General features: G+C 43.3%; 2 protein-coding genes and 1 non-coding gene across 3 annotated transcripts; 1 reads left to right on the forward strand and 2 right to left on the reverse strand.

Annotated features, from left to right (window-relative positions):
* Positions 1 to 3,113: 3,113 nt before the first annotated feature.
* LOC133929364 (uncharacterized) lies at positions 3,114 to 4,009 on the reverse strand. The gene has a single exon (XM_062376091.1). The coding sequence runs from the start codon at positions 3,811 to 3,813 to the stop codon at positions 3,292 to 3,294; it is 522 nt and encodes a 173-aa protein (XP_062232075.1). The 5' UTR covers positions 3,814 to 4,009; the 3' UTR covers positions 3,114 to 3,291.
* Positions 4,010 to 7,392: 3,383 nt separating this feature from the next.
* Positions 7,393 to 9,899, reverse strand: LOC133929365 (65-kDa microtubule-associated protein 3-like). The gene is given in 10 exon segments (XM_062376092.1): positions 7,393 to 7,705; positions 7,801 to 7,875; positions 7,969 to 8,042; positions 8,129 to 8,184; positions 8,186 to 8,214; positions 8,312 to 8,463; positions 8,840 to 8,999; positions 9,118 to 9,273; positions 9,351 to 9,557; positions 9,654 to 9,899. Coding segments are annotated over 10 exon segments (1,221 nt in total). The 5' UTR covers positions 9,840 to 9,899; the 3' UTR covers positions 7,393 to 7,579.
* A 991-nt stretch (positions 9,900 to 10,890) lies between these two features.
* LOC133929968 (small nucleolar RNA Z247) lies at positions 10,891 to 11,029 on the forward strand. The gene has a single exon (XR_009911688.1). It is a non-coding gene; the product is annotated as a small nucleolar RNA Z247 (small nucleolar RNA).
* The last annotated feature ends 6,987 nt before the right edge of the window (positions 11,030 to 18,016 follow it).

Raw genomic sequence — 18,016 nt, forward strand, 5'->3', positions numbered from 1 at the left:
ACGCGGGGACGGCGCGGACGTCAGGTCGGCTGACAGCCGAATCGAAGCGTGCTGATGCATCGCGACGAACGCGAAAGGCGGCGTGTAGATCGGAAGGAACTACTGCAGCGCTCGAGGCAGGTGAGCAGATCAAATTGCCGAGACGGCGACCGACGAATCCCAGCGCTTGCGAAAAGAAAAAACACCGATCTGATTTTTTCTGTACCCGTGTATCAATCCGTATTTGGTACCACTTATTAAAAATTAAGCATGATAGACCTAATACAAGAAATAATTTTTATATAGAAAACTCTTAAAAAATAAGGGAGGGACAGATCTCGTAGCCTTAAGTCAACATCGTCTGTTGGAGTAACTAATGTAGTCTGTCATTATGAGTGAGAGGTGAAAGAGAGAGCGGAAGGAGAGAGAACTGGTTGGAAAAAAAGACGGAGAGAAGAGAGAATGAGAAAGGAGCAGAGGGGGCGGAGGAGAGAGATGGCTGATAGATTTTATGGATTAATTTTGTGAAGTTTGAAGATGAGACTGAAATAAGATTATCCCGTCTAAAAACAAAAAATTGATAAAACAGACAGGAAGAAGCCTTAGCCTTTTTCGATCCCATGTCCCGAATTGGTTATACCATTCCCATCCCGTTACCGTTTAAGACCCGTGAATTCAAAAACGAATAGGAAAAATATGATATACGTTTGCCATATGGGACGGGACCGTTTGCATCCCTAGGGATGACCACTGTCGCGGCCCAGCGCGGCAGCCGACAGACGGGTCCCACAAGGGGCGAGCAGGCGAGCAGCTCGAGTGGCGGCCGCAGCTGTCTCGGCTGTTGGTTGTGGTGGATGCCACCACATGAGCGCCACCGCCTTTTTGTGGGTGTCCAGCAGCTCCGGCGAGCGGCCAACGGGGACGACGATGCAGTCGTAGTAGTTGGCACTCACGTCAGCCCAGTCCGCGTCGCGGGCTCGCAGCGTTGTAGATCCAAGAACCGAGATCCAACAAACCCAGGGGTTCTGCCAGCTCGTCTCGTCGTCTCACCTCCAATCCACTCGCCTCCCGTGCATCTCCTTTCCTATCCTGTCTCCCCACGTGCACCAAAACCCGCCCCAAATCCTCGCCGACGAGATGCCGCCGTCGTGGTCCAACTCCCGTGTATCAAGGCGCCCAGGCCGGAGCAGCGTCTGGTCGATGATGTCCGGCCGGTTGGTAGCGCCGATGGTGAACACCGTCTTCTTGGCATTCATGCCATCCGTCTCGGTGAGCAGCTGGTTGAGGACCGCCGGCGGGCTGACTCGCCGAGGCACATGCGGTTTATGCCAGTCAGCCAGCCGTAAAGGATCGGCCAGGTGTCCAAGTCGACACCGTCATGTGTGGTACTACTAGGAGTACGTAGCGATGACGACGGCGTAGACCGGGAAAGGGCAGAGCGAGAAGTTGGATGACTTTCGCATTAGCGGCAAATTCAGGGAAGAGGAACGAATTTTTTGAAGGGATGCCATTACTGATTTCTTGCTGACAAGAATGCTTTTCTTCGCCTTATTAACAACGCACTCCTCTGCCAGAAAATTTTGGGTTTGCTTCGCTTCGCTTCATCAGGAGTACCTGTTAGGCCAGTTTAGAGTCGATTTGTTTGTGAATTTTTTTCGTTTTTTAAAAAAGCTATGTTTTTTATTTGTCCAAAAGTTGTTTTCGAAAATAGGATATTGATTTCTACAATAAATTTTTAGCTTTTTAGCACGTAGCTTTTTAGAAAAACAGCTATCAGCAAGCTTCTTGATTTTAGTTCATTTTTCTCAGAAATATGCTTCTATCTTCTTCAAAAACCACCTCTCTGAAACACTATTAGTTCTATTTTTTGATTTCTTGTTTCTAACAGCAGCAAAAACAGAACCAAAAGCAAACAGAGCCTTAGTTTGCTTCACCATTACATCAATATGCTCTCCTCTTTACCCTGTTTTGAGGGACATCATTGTATCTTTCTGAGCACACAATGACAAAACTACGCAAACTAAACCTGTTACCAAGGGAATTTGACAGTGGCAGGATCCTCTTTTACTCCGTTTCACGTGTTGTTGGAATCTGAAGATGCTAAGGTTACGGGTTATCTAGTAACATCACTTATGTGCTTTTCTTTCTAATATCATCTCCAATAGCTACCTCAAATTTTTATCCTCAAAATACTATTACAGTATCCCCTATCACTATTACAGCATCTTCTATCACTAACACTGTAGCAGTACTGTATCACTGAATACAGACTCTGTTGAAGACGAATTTCTAGTGATACAGTGCCCCCCAAAGTACTGTAGTACTAGAATCCTCAAATTTGCAGATCCTGTTGGAGAGAGCCTAAGATGGTATGGTCTAACAACATACTCGCTAGTTATTATTTGGAGTTTTCACATCGGCTTTTGAATGCCCTTTTCTGACTGTGCTTGTAAGCGACGATCGCTGCCATAATCACAAGAGATTTCTTCGGTGCCCTGCACAACTGTCCTGTTTGTCCATGATTCTGATCCCCCCACTACACACATCATTTCACAACTAACAAGATTACCGACACGGTCTTTAATTGATATTTTTTAGTTGCGTTGTAATTATAAAATCATGTACAATTATAATGTTACGAAAGTACTTTTTTCGAACGATTCTACATGCGGATTCGCACATTCATGTTCAATTTCAATATTCAAAAGAGATATCAGTAGGTAAAAAATAATGTAAAAATGATTTCATGTGTCGCATAAAAATACTCTTTTTAGGGCACACTATTATTTGAGAGAAAACTATGAATCAATATTTAAGAAAAGTAAGTTATAAGTACTTTACTTCTATTATTGTCAGAAAAATTAAATAAATATCACTACAAAGTTTGTAGTTATGAAAATGATATTGTTTGTGCAGCGTTCAGTGTTATTATTCGGATTATGAGCAAGCAGGAGTGATGCAAGAAAAGTATCGATTTTAGGCGTAGAAAGCGTGGAACCTGCATGCTCCTCTTCTCCTGAGGATCTTTGTTCATTCAGCTGGTTGCACGACGTTAATATCATAATATGAAAGGAACAGATCCTTCCACGCTAAACGAGAGAACGTGACATGAAACACATACAAGAGATCAAAGCTAAACAACTGACAAGCCTGGCCTAGTATTTACTTGATTGTTTCACCAAAAAAATGGGCTGTACAATTTACTTACATGTCCATTACATATAATTTCAAACATCAGTTCAACGGAATGCTCCAAAAATGAATGTAAAAAAACGTATGTTTGAATCACATATCAAAAAGATTTGCCACGTTTTAGGCTCTCGAAGGTACGTAATTCTCCTCCTGTATGGTCTCCAGTGTCGGCCTCTTTGACCGCGCATTGCTAAGCCGATGCTTCAACACGTCGATCTCCGCGGCCGCCGCGTCGTCCACCATCTCCTCCAGCCGCACCCTCGGCGCGTTCTCCGTGGCCGCATCCGCCTCGGCCGGCGGCGCCACGACGTTCGACACCTTCGCGGACCGCCGCGCCTCCCTGGTGGCCGCGGCCGCCAGGCGCGCCATGTCCGCCGCCGCCAGCGGCGTGCCCAGCCGCTTCATCGGGAACGTGGCGTACGCGCCGCCGAGCTCGAGCTCCTCGTCGGCCGGCAGCGCGGACAGCCGCGCCCCCGCCCGCGCCTCGCGCGCGTCCGCGAGGAAGTGGCCCGGCGCCTCCATCATCAGCTCGGCCGCCGTCGCCGGGAGCGCCACCTGCCGCACGCCGCCGCCCGGCAGTATCACTCTCGCGCACCTGCCGCCGGGCGCCTTGGCCAGCGTGCACGACAGGTAGTTGCCCATGGCCAAGAACCAAGGCAAGTTCGCCGACTAGCTGGCGCCGCAGAATGAAACGGAACTATCCTGCTAGCTTAGCTACACCGCCGCCGCCGCCGTATCAGATAAGGATGAAGAAACCAGCTGGTCGAAGCACTCTGGCTGTGAGATGAGATCGATGAGGTTGTAGTTCGGCTTGCGCCCTGACGGCCTAGGGCGGTGACGCCGCGGGTTATATAGCGCGCGCGTCGATTTAACGCGGGCGCGGGGGAAGCGCTTGGAAACGCGTGGGGAGGAAGGTGACGGTGATGGATGGTAAGGTAAGGAAATTGTGCGATATCTGGTTTAAAAAAAATTATGTATAATATGTGTTTTTCTTTTCTCTTATTTGTGATGCGTCAGACTGTTAGATTAGAAAGGAATGGTATGAGATAGGATTTTTTCTGTGAAGTGTCTCACAGGATTTCTTTCCGATGGCAAGTGACCAAGTGAGAGGAAAAGAAGCGTGACGATGATGTAGTCGGGTTACGTAGGTGCCATGATAATTTGCGTGGGGACATGGTGGGGTTTTGGGATCAACGTTCTCTCACTTCATCTCTTTTAAAGTCACCATAATTTCACTTTAAATTAGAAAATGTTACCAAACAAATCGAAAAATATTATATAACTAAAAAACTTGAATTAGTTACGAAATCAGAATTTTTATAACAGTCGGCAAAAAATTATCATACTATATTAAAAATATGAGAGAAAGAAAACAAGTTAGATCCCGATCGATACGATCCCACACTCCTAAAGAAGTAACTTAAGATTAAGATTTAATTTTAGATGTCGATCACAATTAACCAGCTCTTAAAATAAAGTCATGATAATTTTAAAAGGGTGAAGTCAGTTCATCCTAATCCGGAGCCTGGGTGGCCGGATGGGTATTCGGACGTAACGCGCGGCTAGCCGCGTGACGGAAAGTGCGTCCGGTCGCTTGCCATCTACAATGCTTTCCGACGCCCAGCCAGGTTGCCGTGTGTTACACCGGGACCGATTACCAGGATAAAGTGTACACTGCACTGTCTGCACAGTGGTTGAGTGCCTGTAGGAGGTTGGGAATTTTCGAGTCAACGCCGACACGTTGTGAGTTGTGAGGCGATGCGTTTAATAGGTCATTTCTTCTTCATCTTTTCTTTTTTGGAGAGAGAGACAGTTTGCCTTGGCCTTATTGGAGGTCGCTTTCTTTGTGCCAATCAGCCAATGTGCTATGAATCACCCAAAATTTGGTGTATCGACCCCCCCCCCCCCCACACACACACACACATTTTAAACGTGCCTGTTGGTGATTGCTAGTTTACCTTTAACCTTTTTTTATGCTGGGGCGAGAGGCAGCAGGTGGTAGATGATACTATGTGCTCTATGTGCAACACACTGCTCTTGTGCGTCTATGTGCTCTGTGTGTGTGTGTGTTCGGCCTTCTCCATTTTAGGCACACAGCAGTGTACAAAGATAAACTCTTTTTTTTCTTAAAAAAAATCTGATGGCAATTCAGCAGTGTACCTACCGAAATGAACTGAAACTCGATTTAAGTTTCTCCAACTTTTCGTGGAAACATTCAGCAATGAACTAGTCCGCCAAGACTCCAACTATAATTCCCAAACCCAACAAAAAAAATCGCTATGAATTTTCTAGCTTGGATAACTAATCGGCCGACATTTTGATCAGAAAAAATAATCGTCCGACAAAACGACTCGATAAGCACATGCTAGATCACACGAGACCCATTCCATAAAACAAAATCTCACCAAGTTCACATCCGATAGCCTGGACTCTGTAGTCTGAACTACACTAACAATTACCTTAAAAAAAATACACTGACAGAGACACTCTTGTCTGAAAAGTCAATGGCTGGGATGAGTAGGAGTTGGAGAAAAAGGATAAGTGCGGGTTGACCACGGAAACAGCGCGTATTATTTCCACCTCAAGCTGATCAGCAGCTGACATGATCTCTGCGGGATGAGGATGTCACCGACGAAGTTGCCCGGAACCTGCAGCCGCAGGGCCGGCCGTGACCGCGTGAACAGATCGATGATATCTACCAGGCTGAGAACACGCTGTACCTGACTGGCCTGCGGAATCGATGGGTCACGTTGGAGACGTGGGTGAGGTGAACGAGTGAGCTGTTCTCGAACGATGAAACGGACATGAACAGCTTGCTCGCGGCCTTGTGTGGTGTAACTGTGGCCAGGCGGCCTCTCTGACCTACTGCAACCTGATACTTTTCAACGCTTACGGCTTGGCTTGTAAACAGGGGCGAATAGTGGAGAATTGCGCAATCTGCACCGCCACCGCCATTTTTTTTCGACACGGGGAAACCCCATTTCCATTACACGATAAAGCCACCGCCATTTGGAGCGTTCAAATGGGGAGTTGTCGACCTATGCTTAGTATATGTGTAGTCAACCTAAGTGGTTTCTACACCTGACAGCAATCAGGCAGCACGTCGTGTGGAGCATCTATTACTGGTATTTTAGTTACAGCTCCTTGAGAAATCTATCAGGTATTCGATTTTGAGTTTGTCATACAAGTACTTGAGTTTGCTGGTACATTTGCAGGAAATCTCGAGAGATAGCCCAATCTCATCCCCCGCAACGATTTGACCACAACTTGTTTGTGAGTAAAATTTACTCTACAGCATTTTATACTACTTTGATGCATAAAGCGCATCATCAAAACGCCAATGGTATGCAATGCAAGCTTCTGGCACCACTGAACTGAAAGCTACCAAACAATTTGTGAAAACCTAGCCAGTTAAAAAGTTCATTCCCAGTTTCTTATTACGTTCAAACACCGGAAGGCTAATTGACCTCACTTCCAATACAGTAAAACCCTTATCCTAAACCACATCAACGCCTGCCAGACTGCCAGTTCAATTAACCTTACCTGCAGAAATACAGAATTCACCCAGAGCATTGAGTATGGAAGCCTTTCTTAGGATACTCAGCAAACAACCTTCAGCGTATGCAGGAAGCTAATATTTACATCAGAAGGTAACAAGGGACAGTAGTGTAACAATGTAATTCCTTTACTAATGGGTTGCAAACGTAAAATAGGGCTATGATTCATACTTGAAAAGGCAGACTGCTGTCGACCTAGGCAAGCGCCTGTGACGAGAACTGCTCTCAGGTATTCAGACTTTCAGCTATACAATGGGTTTCCGACATTCTTGGTAATCAAGCGACTTGTGCTGCAAGATAGATAGCAAGGCGTCTCTCTTCAAATGAGTGCTCAATGTCCTGTTGCAAAGTCAGCTCCGGTTTGTCATAGGTCAGGCTGACAGGGGCAGTTTTCGTGGCTGCCAGGAGCAGGAGTCGTTGCCATTTGCATAGGAGCGCTCACTGTCATCAGCGTCATAGGAGTTGGCGCTGCGAATTTCTTGGGGGTCCGGTTCTCGTCTTCAGTATCATCGCAGATAGGCCACACGGGCGTTGATGGAATGCTATTTCCTGGCATGATCTGAGCGAAGGGTTTGCGAGGTGTCTCCGTCTCACGAGGTGTACTTGCGTTGAAAGATAGCTTCTTGATTGGAAGACTGCCGATTTCTGAAGCTCTGCTACATGAAATTGCTTCTTTTGCATTAAAGATAGTCCAGAAGTAAAGTTTAGAACGTTGCATTTGATATGGTTAAGTGGAATTTGCCAGGGGACAGAGTGCTAATATCATCAGTTTTCTTGGTTGCACGAACGGACTTAGAATGAGCTATCTCCGTTTTTTGAGGTTGCATTGAAGCTCCACCAAGAGACAACCTTCAACTTGCACCGCGTGTGGAGCTTCTGGGTACCTTCTTTGTGCTGTGAGGCTTTGAAGGGCTTGGTTTTGATCCATAGAGTGCCTCCTGCTCAGCTTTGAGTTGATCCTGAAGCTTCTTCTGATCCTGCAGTTGCTCAGATATCAGATCTCATCCACAGAAGAAAATGGAATATGGCATAAGCAATAGAAGCGCATGAAAGTTTGGTAAAGAATTAGTACCCTTTGCCACTTCCTTTCTTGTTCTTTCTCTTGACGAACAATCATATATGCTTCAAGCATGGACAGAAGTCGAGCCTGAAAAGGTTGCAGGATGTGAAACTTTTGCAATTACAGAAACAGTTATTGTATTGATACACAATGCTAAACAGTGTAAAAATAGAAACATACGCCATCATAAGTAAACTCAGTGCCCAATCGTTTCTCCCAAGTTATGATTTTGGTTGTTAGAATATCTACCATTCCTGCTAACCAGAAGAGTAGCGAATCAGCAGCAGCAATAATAAGACTAGAAGCAAAAAAAAAATACAATTTAGTCATGTCATTCCACCTGGAATTTTGTTAACCAAAACACGGGCTTTTTCAGCCCTCTTAAGCATAATATGTGCCTCTCCCAGCATTATACCGGTTGTCGTCCTAACACGACATGCAGATAGAGCAATCAGCAGCAGTTGATACAGAAACATCAGAAGGGCCTCTCACAGAGTAGAACTATGATCAAACACAATCATACCTTGCTGTAATCCTCCAGCCAAGCTTCCTCCTCACATGCACTTAGCCACCTTTCTACTCGCTCAAGAATATCCTTCCTGCTAAAAGCATCCTCTTTCATTGTTGCTATGGAAGCCTCGATCTGTTCTAGCAATAAAGAGGGATCAATAGCTCCTGCAGTGGAAAAGTTAAGGCTGTTACTTCAGGTATTACACCATTGTCTTAAACAAACGATATCAACAAACATATCCAATTCTCAGTAGGATGCACCAGCCAAACAATCTACTAGTGTTATAAACACCAGGATGAACTGAGAGAAAGAGACAAGCAATGAGAAGATCACAGGTACCGTAGTGTTATGACCAGAATTTATTTATATTCTGTAAATACTAAAATTAAACTGAATCATATCTGGAGTTACCATGCAATTGCAAAGGCATTTTTAAATGAAGTTGCACAGGCATTCAAGCTACTTTACAGTAAAAAGATGCTATATGAACCTACCCACCTGAAGATGAAGCTACAAAGAGAATTACCAACATCATCTTACCTACTTCAATGGCCTCAATGCTGAACTGAGCTGCATAATCTTCATCTCCAACTAAATGTGCCCGTCGCCGATGCTCTTCTAATTCCGTTTTCTTCTTCAGAACCAGCTCTTTCATTTTGCTAGCTTTCAGTTGTTCAAGCCTTAATACCTCCGCTTCAACCTGCATCAAAGAATATCATCTCATCTGACTATTGAGTTTTTCCATCTTACTACAGGACAGGAAAAATGGAAACCATAGGACACAAAAAATCGATTTCTCCAAATGACTATTGACTCACTTAGTTGAGGAAGTCCATGGAAAGAGTGTTGGGCTCCGTTACTTCATGCTCTGAAGCAGCAATGCTGCATGTTATATTTTGGAATGCCTGCTGCTCTTCAATTGGTGTGTCCATGAGATTCCACAGTATCAGCATAGTAGACGCAAGATCTTGAAGCTGCCAGAGGTAACAGGGTTAGTATTGAAGAAAGTTGCATACTCAAATTTTCAAAATTCGAATGATAAGGCGTTGACCTTCTGCATCCTCTGGATTTTTGTTCCACGTAATCTCTGCATTGCCAATGCCAAGTTCTCAAATGTGGTGTTGCTTAAGTCAGATGTCTCAGCTTCATCCAGAATAGGATGTACCTCAGATATTTTTTGCTTGAAATCCATACTGAGTACTTCACATAGGGAATGCAATGTATTCAGATATTCCATTACTTGCTTTAGCCGCTCACTCTATCAGATATCCAAACATTAATTGAATCAGCACAAATAAAAAATAGATAAAAAGGAAAAGAGTCAGTCAATGAAGCAAAAGGCATGAATAAGGACCTTCTCCTTTTCAAGGGACTGAAGCTCCATTTTTAACTCTTCAAGCTTTCGTAAGGATAAATCGGATTGATCCACAGGTACTTTAAAAGCCACAAAATCTGCAGGTCCTATCTCAGGGGATATCTTTTTTATCTGCCCAACAACATCAAGAAATTGGCTCCAACTCTCAATCTTTCTCTTATCCATCTCCTCTAAGTATGGAACAATTGCACTCAGCTCCTCCAGTAAGCCACATGAGTTCCGGTTACACTGAAAAAAAAGGGGAAAATAGGAAGGACTCATTACTGTCTACTGCATGCTTCAGGTCTTTTACAACAATAACAACAACAACAAAGCCTTTGTCCCAAGCAAGTTGGGTAAGATAGAGATGAAACCCACAATATACAAGTAAAAAGATGATGATGATGATGATAATAATAATAATAATAATAATAATAATGGTACTAATAATAGTAAAATAGCAAAATTAACAATATGCCTAGAGTGAACTCTGTTAAACGAATCAATGGCCTGGGAACGGATTCAGTTTAACAACGGAATAGAATAGATTTCCAGTTAGCTGAATATTGTCCGACAACAGAAGTTGTTGCTGTAACAGAGATCCTGCGTGATCCAAAATCTTCTTGTGAATCAAGATTGTAACAAACCCTGTAACAAATTGTTCTATATAAACATGTAGGGATCAGTAAAGATCCTTCACGCCAAATTAGATTTTTTCATGGTACCAGAGCCATCGACGATCTTTACCATGTCCACCGTTTCCAGCTCCTCATCTTCATCCCCATCCACCTCTGTTAACCAGTTCGTCAGCATCAAGCTAAATCGCGACAATTTCCTTGTGTGGAAAACACAGCTTATGCCCTTCCTGCGCAATCAGCAGCTTGAAGGGTTCATCGACGGAACTACCACTGAACCAGCCAGGGTAGTCATTCAGGGAGCCGGTGACAATGCACAAACGGTTCCCAACCCGGCGCACGCAACCTGGTACCAGCAAGATCAGGTTGTGATGGGCGCTCTTTTCTCCACCATGACAGAAGAAATCTTGATGCAAGTGATGACTCAAACCTCAGCCCTCGGAGTATGGAGAACCCTCGAGTCCATCTTCGGGTGTCGATCACAGGCAAAAGCCATGCAATTGAGGCTCCAACTGACAAACCTTCAGAAGAAGGGAATGTCTATGGCCGAGTACTTCCAGAAGGCCAAGTCACTCGCCGACACCATGGCGTCAATCGGCGAAACTTTGAAAGAGCAGGAGATAATTGCCCATCTCCTCACAGGATTGGGGTCGGATTATGATGCCCTCGTCACATCTATCACGATGCGCACTGAGCCAATGTCTCTCAGCGAGCTCTATGCTCATCTTCTCAGCTATGAACTTCGTCAAGAACACAATAACTCTGTCTTACAGATGAATTCGAGTTTTTCAGGCAATCAAGTTAGCCGTGCCGGACAGTTCGGCAACAGCAGCCAAGGAGGACGCGGCAGAGGAGTTGGCCGTGGGCACAACACTGGACGCGGCAGAGGACGCGGCTCCAGCGCTGGGCGTGGGCAAAACCCGACCGGCCGACCCAAAATTGTTTGCCAGGTCTGCGACAAAGCTGGCCACGACGCTCTCCGGTGCTGGTATCGCTTTGATCAGTCATACCAAGCTGAAGACCATCGAGCTGCGAATACTGCGGCCACCGGCTACACCGTGGACACAAATTGGTATGTTGACAGTGGAGCCACAGATCACCTGACTAGTGATCTTGATCGACTGACAGTCAAAAATCGGTACAACGGAGGAGATCAAGTCCAAGTTGCAAGTGGCTCAGGTCTGCAAATTTCTCACATTGGTCAATCTACTATTACTGGTTCAAATCGTTCTCTCAAACTAAAAAATGTTCTTCATGTTCCACAAATAAACAAACATCTCCTTTCTGTTCATAAACTTACATCCGACAACAACGTGTTCTTTGGATTTCATCCTGACTCTTTCTTTATCAAGGACCGGGACACGAAGCAAATAATTCATGAAGGTCGAAGTAAGGGAGGCTTGTATCCTCTGAAGTCTTATCACTCATCTCGACTGGCATTGTCTGTGACCAAAGTGTCTACTGAACAATGGCATCGGCGTCTCGGTCATCCTTCCCATGCTGTAGTTCAGAGTATTCTTAGGACAAATAGTCTTAAATTAGATAAGAAAGAGTCAGTTTGTAGTGCCTGTCAAGAGGCCAAAATCCATCAGTTTCCTTTTGGATCATCCACTAGAGAGTCCACTGCTCCCCTTGAGTTAATCCACTCAGATGTTTGGGGACCAGCTATCTGTTCAGTAGGAGGATTTCAGTACTATATAAGTTTCATCGATGATTTTAGTCGCTATACATGGATTTTTCTTATGAAACATAAGTCTGAAGCCTTGCCAATCTTTCTGAATTTTCAGAAACAAGTTGAACGTACCCTTGATTTAAAGATCAAAACAGTACAAACTGATTGGGGGGGAGAGTACCAATCCTTACACAAGTTTTTCTCTACAATTGGTATCTCTCACCGAGTGTCTTGCCCTCATACACATCAACAAAATGGGGTAGCAGAACGCAAACACCGCCATATTGTTGAAACTGGGTTAGCATTGCTAGCCCATTCTTGTTTACCAATGCGGTTTTGGGATGAAGCCTTCCTAACGGCTTGTTATTTGATCAATCGGCTTCCCAGTCGAGTCATTGAAAATCAAACTCCCTTGTTTCGCCTCTTCAAAACTAAGCCAGAATACTCCTTTCTTCGCACTTTCGGTTGTGCCTGCTGGCCTAACCTCAGGGCATATAACACTAGGAAGTTATCCTTTCGATCGCTCCCTTGTGTCTTTCTGGGTTATAGTCCTCTACACAAAGGGTACAAATGCCTTCATAGGTCCACTGGTCGCATATACATCTCCAGAGATGTTGTATTCGATGAACACAAGTTTCCTTTCTCCATTGAGAATGTGGCCATGCCTTCATCACAGCCTGAACCCACAAATTTTTCCCTTCTTCTTCCTCTCCCTGAGCGTCCACTTTCAGTTGAACCAGTAGCAGTAATTGATTCACCTGAGAATACTGCATTACCTGAACATTTGGTTGTTAATAATCCTTCCTCTGAGCACTCTGCAGTTGCAAGTACAGCTTCAGAAAGTCATGATCATGGGGGAGAAGAAGAAATTCAACAAATTGAGCCTGAGCAAGTCACTCAGCAATCGGTTCCAAACAGACCGAGGACAAGGTTGCAAAATAACATTGTGTGTCCGAGAAAATTCAGTGATGGCACTATCCCTTACCGTAATGCTTTCTTAGCATCTACGAGTGAACCAACTGACTACAGGGCTGCACTTGAAGATCCAAAATGGAAACAAGCCATGGAACAAGAATACAGTGCTCTCATAAAAAATCAGACATGGACATTGGTTCCTTACCGACAAGGGCATAATATTGTTGATTGCAAATTGGTGTATAAGATCAAACACAAAGCTGATGGCACGATAGAGAGATACAAAGCACGGCTTGTTGCTAAAGGGTTTCATCAGCGCCATGGCATCGACTATGGGGATACCTTCAGTCCTGTGGTAAAACCGGCAACAATACGGCTAGTGCTGTCAATTGCTGCCTCTCGGTGCTGGGAACTCAGACAAATAGATGTGCAAAATGCCTTCCTGCATGGTAATCTTCAAGAAGAAGTTTACATGAGTCAACCCCCAGGTTTTGTTGATCCTAAGGCACCTCGGCATGTCTGCAAGCTTCAAAAAGCTCTATATGGTCTAAAACAGGCCCCAAGGGCATGGTATTCTCGCCTGAGTGAGAAACTGCAGGAGCTGGGCTTTATACCGTCCAAAGCTGATACCTCTTTATTCATTCTGAATCAAGGCTCAATTGTGGTCTACATATTGGTATATGTAGATGACATCATCATTGCTAGTTCGAAGAAGACTGTCACAGATAAACTGATCAAGAAACTCTCTTCTGACTTTGCTGTGAAGGACTTAGGGAAACTAAGTTATTTCCTAGGAATTGAAGTGTCGCAAGGAAAGGAAGGAGTGACGTTGAGTCAGAGGAAGTACATTACAGATATCCTTAGAAGGAATAATATGCTGCAATGCAAGGGAGCTTCCACTCCAATGTCTAGTTCAGACAAGCTAAGTAGAGAACAAGGTACTCAGCTTGATGATGAAGGGGCTCTTCAGTATCGCAGTACAGTAGGTGCCTTGCAGTACTTAACCTTAACCCGGTCTGATATCGCATATTCAGTAAACCGAGTGTGTCAGTTCCTGCAGAAGCCTACCGATGTACACTGGTCAGCTGTGAAACGAATTCTTAGATACATCAAGGCCACAGTAGAAAGGGGTCTGAAAATTCAGAGATCTCCCTCAACACTTGTGAGTGCATTTTCGGATGCCGATTGGGCAGGCTGCCCAGATGATCGACGCTCAACAGGAGGATTTGCTATCTATTTCGGCTCAAATCTCGTGTCATGGAGCTCAAGAAAACAGCCGACTGTATCCAGGTCAAGTACCGAGGCCGAATACAAGGCGCTTGCTAACGCTACTACAGAAATAATATGGTTTCAGTCAGTGTTGAAGGAACTTGGAGTACCCATGGAAAGATCACCTTGCTTATGGTGTGACAATCTAGGGGCAACGTATCTGACTGCGAATCCTATTTTCCATGCTCGGACTAAGCATATAGAGATAGATTTTCATTTTGTCAGAGAGAGAGTTGCTCAAGGGTTGCTAGAAGTTCGGTTTATATCGTCAGGTGATCAGATAGCTGACATCTTCACGAAGGCTCTACCACAGAGACCGCATGATCAAATTTGTAGCAATCTTAACCTACAAGGTGGCTAAGATTGAGGGGGAGTGTTAAACGAATCAATGGTCTGGGAACGGATTCAGTTTAACAACGGAATAGAATAGATTTCCAGTTAGCTGAATATTGTCCGACAACAGAAGTTGTTGCTGTAACAGAGATCCTGCGTGATCCAAAATCTTCTTGTGAATCAAGATTGTAACAAACCCTGTAACAAATTGTTCTATATAAACATGTAGGGATCAGTAAAGATCCTTCACGCCAAATTAGATTTTTTCAAACTCACTAGTCAATCCATGGCTTACGGTTAAATTGAACTGAATGAATAAGGCTTAGTTTGGACGGACTAGAATCGGAGTGACTCCGAAACAATTTACATGGACCTTAGCTCTCCTTTACATTGATTTGGTTCGATCCCCAGCCATTCCGAGTCCAAACAAACCAGACCTAAGGTTCATTTTCAACACACCAACATAACTCCAATGAAAGCATTGAAAATTTTACTACTCCGCCTTGTGGCCGGATAAGCGGAGTCATAAACAGATACAATGGCTGCTATACCCTAGTCTCTACAGAAATTATTAATATAGCTAATCTTCCTTAGTTTGGAACTAAATGGTGCACACCTTGTTGAAACAGGTACGAAAAAATGCGGGATGGGGGGACGGGGAGGTTTTTTTTTCTTTAGGAGAGGCTAGTTAACGATTGACAGGTATTTGCACATAATATATGTTGGATTTTGAACCGTGGATCGGATGTTCAACCGTTCATCTTGCTTTCTCTTTATATATCGATATACACCCAGCGCATAATATTGTATTGATGCCGGTCACCACCCTCACCTAGTGCACAACATCCTATCGCCTCGTCGTTGTCATTCTAGCTCTGGCGTGGCCCACTGGGACTACCTCCACCGCAGGCCCTCCCTCCCCCTTCGTTCCCCTTCGCCGGAGATAGATCCCGCGCAACCTTACCTCCCTTGCGAACCGCTCCCTTGCTAACCTCTACGAATCTCGACGCCCCCAACACCACCGTAAGCCAACCGCCCGTCCCCCACCACCAAGTCAGGTGGTGCCCCGCCGTCCCACCCACCACCCACAGTCATTATCAGGCCAACAGCCTCCCTCGGAGCTCTCTCTATATCTGGAAACCCTAAATCTCTCCTCCCTCCTAAACCCAAACCTCAAACACTAATTTGAAACCCTAACTTCGCCAGAGTTAATGGAGCTCACCGGAGTTCATAGAGGTCATTGGAGTTCATAGAGCATAAGGAGTTCAGCATGAATCTCTTCGCCAATCCTAATACGAGGAATTGACAGATTTTGCCTGCTATTCTATATTTTCTTTGTTACGACACGTCAGATTGATTCGTCTTTGCTCTTCGTTTTGAATTGGACGGTTCAAACGGGAAAATCATTTTTTAGACAGGATCGCCATTTCTTGTGCACGAGATTACTAAAGATCTATTTTTTTTAAGAGTTCTGGAGATTTCTTAAGCTGGGCCTATGACGCTATTGAGCCATAAGAGATGTACATCCCAGAGTAAGAACCTAGGCTATCGTTGAACGGGCAATAAATTTTTCTACACCCATGTGATTAACAAAATGTGATGTTGCATGCATGCATGTGATAATAAAATGTGATGTTGCAAGCACCGCATATGTGTAGTAAAATATGTCGCCTGTTTTTTCAGCAGACCCTAATAGAGTCCTGTCACCTTTCTAACATACAATAATAAAGGTGTTATCGGTTGATCGATGATATGTTGATGTGGACACAACATCTTTTAAGGTATTTAATTTCTAATGTTGTGCTACGGGTTTCATAAGTGTCACATGTTAAATGAACGATACCTTAATGTTATATTTCTAACGGGTGACGGTAGCTTAGATATGTAATATTTTAAAATGTGTGAGTACTTTTACAAATATTGAAAAATAAAAATATATAAATAAAAAAGTTCGGAGATAGAAATGATCAAATGACTCGGTAGTTTGGGTTCTAATATTTTGTTCAATGTTATTCGCGCGTTGTAAGATGTCATACATTATTTCCACTTATGTATTAGGGGCAGGGAGCGGCCAAGAGATATTTTATTAAATAAGTTGATATTGAGAAGTTAGTTTCTGTTAGATTTGGGCTTTTTAAGCTTCAATGACGAAAACTAAACTGCTTAATAGCAGTTCATATGTGTGCTTTTGATACTTGTTTTTATGTTGCCTGTGAGATCTTTGATTTTAAATATGTTTGGTACTCCCTATATCTCATAATACATGACGTTTTAGATTTTGGCACAAGTATTAAGGTAAAAAGTAAAATGACCATCTTACCCCTTTTTATAGCACATTGATCTATGAGTAATAATGATGTAACATGATTGAAAAATAAGAATTGCATTGGAAAGAAGAGACTTAATGGATGGGTAAAACTAAAAAAAAACATGAGGTAAAGTTACCTCAAAATCGTGGAACGTCATGTATTTTGAACAAAGTTAAAGAGATTAAAACGTCATGTATTATGAGACGGAGGGAGTATTATAGGTATACTTCACATGTACAATAGCTTATAATGATACTCTTCTACGTAAAACTATTATTTGTATAGAAAGCAATATCACCTGCTAGTTTGATAAAATATTAGAATATTTTACATATTTTGTTGTTGCAAATCTGTGTGATCGGCGTGTGTCTGAAACATAATTATTTTGTATAGAACATGAAACCGTTTTGTGTAAAACATGAATTTCGTTGCAATGCTAGTTTGATACAATATTAGAATATTTTACATATTTTGTTGTTGCAAATCTATGTGATCGGCGTGTGTCTGAAACATAATTATTTTATATAGAACATGAAACCGTTTTGTGTAAAACATGAATTTCGTTGCAATGAGTAGGCATCTAATTATATCTATTGGTGGCATGTATAACTATTATATATAACAACTATCTATATTATTAGAGACGCTCATAGGTTAGAATACATGATATCAATAATAAGGTTTATTAATAGTACTAACTTTATTTTAATAATAAATTAAATATTTTAATTCATCTAACATTTTAAAAAAATACTAAGAGATTAAGTAGAAGTTGTTAAAAGAAAAATGATGATAGGTAGCTATCTTAACACCCAACTCAAAGGGTAACAGACGAACGTGCTCTAACAAAAACTTTTCTTTGGCCTAGCAGCCATGAGAGGATGAGGTTTACCAAGGTCCGTTTTTTTCATTGCAAGGCTTCACCATTACAAAAGTGAAGTAGCATATTCGGTGAAAAAAACTACCTAGACTTTTGAGACTATGACAGTTGAGTGATTAAATATGCATCAATACATCTCAAAGCAAAGTTGATCAACGAATTCTGCCATGTGTCATGGACTTTCGGTATCGAACGAATCCAGCATTTGCACAATCATAAAGCATAATGTGAAGTTTGAAACCTTAATAATTACGGGGCTTTGCAACATTAAGGGAATATTAGAAACTACCGCACAGCAAGTTTCGAGAACAAGATGCCTTCACAGTGTAACCTCTTAACCATCAAACAAA

Source organism: Phragmites australis, chromosome 9, assembly GCF_958298935.1.
Source record: "Phragmites australis chromosome 9, lpPhrAust1.1, whole genome shotgun sequence".
In the NCBI taxonomy this organism is placed as follows: Eukaryota; Viridiplantae; Streptophyta; class Magnoliopsida; order Poales; family Poaceae; genus Phragmites; species Phragmites australis.